This window comes from Chelonoidis abingdonii, chromosome 1 (genome assembly GCF_003597395.2).
Source record: "Chelonoidis abingdonii isolate Lonesome George chromosome 1, CheloAbing_2.0, whole genome shotgun sequence".
Lineage (NCBI taxonomy): Eukaryota > Metazoa > Chordata > Testudines > Testudinidae > Chelonoidis > Chelonoidis abingdonii.
This window is the reverse complement of record NC_133769.1, coordinates 374062883-374067572: the sequence shown is the minus strand read 5'-3', so window position 1 is coordinate 374067572 and position 4690 is coordinate 374062883. Positions and strand designations below refer to the sequence as shown.

Genomic DNA, 4690 nt, shown 5'->3' with positions numbered 1-4690 from the left:
TATAGCAATCACATATCCAAGATCTATATTGTTAGGCTACAGGTCAGTTTAAATTTATGGTACCACACTACCATTTATCTTTAGCTAACATGAAAGTGCATAGCACTGGTTATGATGTTAGTCCAGAATACAAAGATTAAAAGCTATAAGAAGATGTGGGTGATGTCTTGGATTGGACTAACAAAAAATAAAATAGACGAGTTTTCAATAATCACACTCTCTCTGAGCCATGGAAAACAGATTGGAATTTATTTTAATTACATAATCTCCATTTAATCTAATGGACTTTAAATTTAAATATGAGGCATGAATTAACACCTTTGTTAAGGTTCCCTCCCCACTCTGAACTCTGGGGTACAGATGGGGGGGGCCACATGAAAGACCCCTTATTTCTACCAGCTTAGGTTAAAAACTTGCCAAGGCAAAAATTCTTCCTTATCCTTGGATGAGTACTGCTGCCACCACCAAGTGAATTAGACAAAGATTCAGGAAAAGAAGCATCTGGACTTCGTTTCCCCAAAATATCCCCCCCCAGACTCCTTCACCCCCTTTCCTGGGAAGGTTTGAGAATAATATCCTCACCAATTGGAACAGGTGAGCACACACCCAAATCCTTGGATCTTAAGAACAATGAAAAATCAATTAGGTTCTTAAAAGAAGAATTTTAATTAAAGAAAAGGTAAAAGAATTCTCTCTGTAAAATCAGGATGGTAAGTACTTTACAGAATAACAAAAGACTCAAGAACACAGAGGATTTCCCCTCTAGGCAAAACCTTAAAGTTACAAAAACAGGGATGAACCTCCCTCTCAGCAAAGGGAAAATTCACAACCTAAAACAAAAGGTAATCTAACGCATTTCTTTTCTGCTATTACTTACTATTTCTGCCAGACTAGATGCTTAGTTTAGATATGATTAAGGAGATATAATTTTCCTGTCCAGGTTTCTTGGCTGGCTCCGAGAGACACAGACCAAAACCTTCCTCCACAGTTTTGGAAGTATCTTCTCCCCTTATTGGTCTTTTTGGTCAGGTGCCACCTGGATTATCTGAGCTTCTTAACCCTTTACAGGTAAAAGAGGAATTAACCCTTAGTAGGGTAAGGAGGGTTTTATGCTACCCTTAGCTGTATGTTTATGACATATGCTCTAGTTCAACTGATAGTTATTTTGGGAGATGGAGGAATCTGAATCTTGGTGACATTCACTAGATGAAATTATATTGCCTGCATTATACACATCAGATACAATTACTGTAATTATTCCTTCTGGCCTCAAAATCTATGAATAGGATAAGGCTGTCCCCTGTGTCTGTGAATATCTATATCCTCAGGTACCAGTACAGCCCATCTCCCTGTCATAACTAAACATTCTTCCCCCACTGACTGAGGAAATTCTCTTTTGGGCCCTTTTACCTTGGCACATCACTTCAGTTGTAGTATGTCTCCAGCGCGATGAGGCTAGGTCCTCAGCAGGCTGTGGGCTCACAAGTTCCACCACAACACAGTCTGGATCTGAGGCTGTCATGGATTCAGGAAACCTTAGCCAAAGGCTCCCCAAATCTGCATTCGTTGGGGACATTCGCCCACCCACTGCCAGGGCCTGGCTCCCAGAAACACACGTCACAGTATGGAACAACCGTCCACCTGAAGAGAGAGAACACCAGGATTCAGACTGGTACCTCTACAGGAAGACTGAGGGTTACCAGACCAAAGGCTTCAATCCCCTCTTCCCTTCAGTGCTGAGCACTGATAGTACAGTATGAATCTCCCCCTTCCCCTCCAGGGTTACCCCATTAATATTAGAGATCTCTGTGTGTGCTCCACCCTAGGAGGAAAACGTACTCCAAGTGTTACCAGACTTTTCCATTCTCACACTTCTAACACGCCAGTTGTCCTCGTGTCTGATTAGGACATGGAAATCTCTTAGGCGGCAGTGTCGTCCATCCTGCTCTCCGAAGCCTCCAGTAGTGAGGACCACATGTGGTTTGATAAGTACAGAGTGATGACCATACCGCCTCAGGCCAGCGATTGTGCACACAGATGCAGAGATGCTACCAGCAACTCTGGGAGGGTCATCAGCAGAGAAAGCTGCAATCCAAAGAGAATCAGGCTGAGGCATAGGGGTTTGTTTGCAGTAGTGCCCAGAACAGAGATTACCCTCTAACCAGAAAAAAGTGAGAGAGCTCAAATTCTTTCACTTATCAAAGAGAATGAGAGGTGGGCTTGATTACAGTGTGTAAATACCTTCACGAGGGGAAAATAGCAGGTACTAAAGGGCTCCCCATTCTAGCAGAGAAAGACAGAACGCAAACCATTACTGGAAGCTGATACAAGGCAATTCAAATAGAAATAAGACAATATTTTTAATGGTGAGGGTCATCAGCCATCGAAACAAACTGCCAAGGGGGCGGTGGATTCTGCATCTCTTTTCAGAGTAGCAGCCATGTTAGTCTGTATCCGCAAAATGAACAGGAGTACCTGTGAGACCTTAGGGTACGTCTATACTACGAAATTAGGTCGAATTTATAGAAGTCGTTTTTTTAGAAATCATTTTTATACAGTTGATTGTGTGTGTCCCCACACAAAATGCTTTAAGTGCATTAAGTCGTCGGACTGTGTCCACAGTCCCAAGGCTAGCGTCGACTTCCGGAGCGTTGCACTGTGGGTAGCTGTGAGTAGCTATCCCATAGTTCCCGCAGTCTCCACTACCCTTTGGGATTCTGGGTTGAGATCCCAATGCCTGATGGGGCAAAAACAGTGTTGTGGCTGGTTCTGGGTACATGTCATTAGGCCCCCCATCCCTCCCTCCCTCCCTCCGTGAAAGCAACAGATGACAATCGTTTCACGCCTTTTTTCCTGGGTTACCTGAGCAGACACCATACCACGGCAAGCTTGGAGCCCACTTAGCTCACAGTCACCGTACGTCTCCTGGGAGCTGACAGATGTGGGACTGCACTGCTACACAGCAGCAGCTCATTGTCTTTTGGCAGCAGACGGTGCATTACGATTGGTAGCCATCGTCGTCGTATTGCTGGGTGCTCTTTTAGCTGACCTCAGTGAGGTTGGTCAGGGGTGCCTGGACAGACATGAGAGTAACTCAGCCAGGTCATTCCCATCTTCTGCCGAGCACCTAGGAGATGACGATGGCTTGCAGTCATACTGCACCATCTGCTGCAGCCTAAGATGTAAAAGATAGATGGATCGAAACAAGAAATTGACCTGATTTGTTTGTGAAATCAACAGCCTGCTAAACCCAGGGTTTTAAGTTCAGTCCTTGAGGGGACCATTCTGCATGACCATTGTTTGTGTTTCTCCTTGATGCAAAGCCACTCCTTTTGTTGATTTTAATTTCCTGTAAGCCATGTCGCCAGTCGCCCCTCCCTCCATCAGAGCAACGGCAGACAATTGTTTCACGCAAAACCAGGCGAGGAGGCGCCGGCAGCGCGGTGACAATAGGGTCATGGTCATTGTAGTAAGTGAAGGCCCTGATAAAAGCCTAGTATGAGGCCTGAGGCCTGAACTAAAATAATGGTCAAGACTTTGCTAACATAAAGCAAAGTGAAGCTGTGAGCCAGAGGCAGGCCCAGCTCACGTAAGCTGGCAAGGAAACGGCTGATGCTGCAAGAAGATACGTACCTAAAAGATACTGAACACTAGATATCAGAACATTCACATACTTGCACATTCCACACAGATAACGAGGAACAGACTGACCCATCCCAATGACAGGGGCAAAAGGGTAAAATGATGGCTAGAGTTGTTTTGATGAAGAGTAGCCGCTAATTCGATAGTGATAACTCGGATTAGGGTTCGTGTGAGACGGAAATCGACGTTAGGCCTTCCGGGCGGTTATCCCAGAGTGCACCACTGACCCGCTCTGGACACGCAATACTGGTAACTCGGATGCAGCGGCAGTAAACAGGAACAAAGCCCCGCCGAACTTTTGAATTCACATTGCCTTGCTTGTCCGCTTGGTGGCTCTGATCAGCCCGCGCGTGCAGTCTCATGGCCCTGAGGAGCTCCAGCATGGACCGTACGGAGATACTAGGTCTGATCGACACGTATGGGAGACAGAATTCTGTGTGTATCCTAGACACTGAACCGTTTACAGAAACAGGAAATGCCAAAGCGTATTGAATAAAAAACTGCAGGGGGGGCCCCGTCCCAGCGTGCTGCGTGACCAAGCGTACGGAGCCAGAGACTTCAAATGGGACGCTCCATGAAGGAGGGGGGAGGCTCCCGCTATCCACAGGTCCACGTGGCTCGGGGCTGGGCAAGATTATTCTATCTGGCTGAGCTCCAAACTCGCTCCGTAGGTTCAAACAGTGTCTGGGACTCGCGCATTCAGGGACAGCTCCTCAGTTTATTCCCCCCCCGCCCCCACCAAGTGAAAAAAAAAAAAAAAAATTAATAAACAAAATAAAAAAAAAAGGGAAAGATTGCGGTGTGCTATGCGTTTGTCCAATGCACTCTACGAAGGCGCCAAGGTTGTCTGCCTGCCTCTCACAAAGGGAGGGGTGAGGTTACCAGCACACTCCGGGGCAATGCTTTTCTGCCACCATCAGGCCTGTGCTGTGGTTCAACCGGAGTGGGAACTCTGGGGCGGATAGCTTAGGAACAGCTACTGGGGAAACCCGGGTGTGACAACTGAAAGAATTATTCTTTCATCTTCATGAAGGACGCTTTCTAAATA

At 46.2% G+C, this 4690-nt stretch overlaps 1 protein-coding gene across 4 annotated transcripts in view; it reads right to left on the bottom strand.

Annotated features, from left to right (window-relative positions):
- Positions 1–4690, bottom strand: part of LCMT2 (leucine carboxyl methyltransferase 2) — a 65127-nt gene that overhangs the window by 21154 nt on the left and 39283 nt on the right. For all 4 annotated transcript variants that reach the window (XM_032778077.2, XM_075061883.1, XM_032778076.2 and 1 more), the window contains 2 exons: positions 1840–2085; positions 1411–1641 (listed from right to left, as the gene is read on the bottom strand). In XM_032778077.2, coding sequence (XP_032633968.1) covers positions 1411–1641; positions 1840–2085 — 477 coding nt within the window. The remainder of the gene's footprint in view (positions 1–1410; positions 1642–1839; positions 2086–4690) is intronic.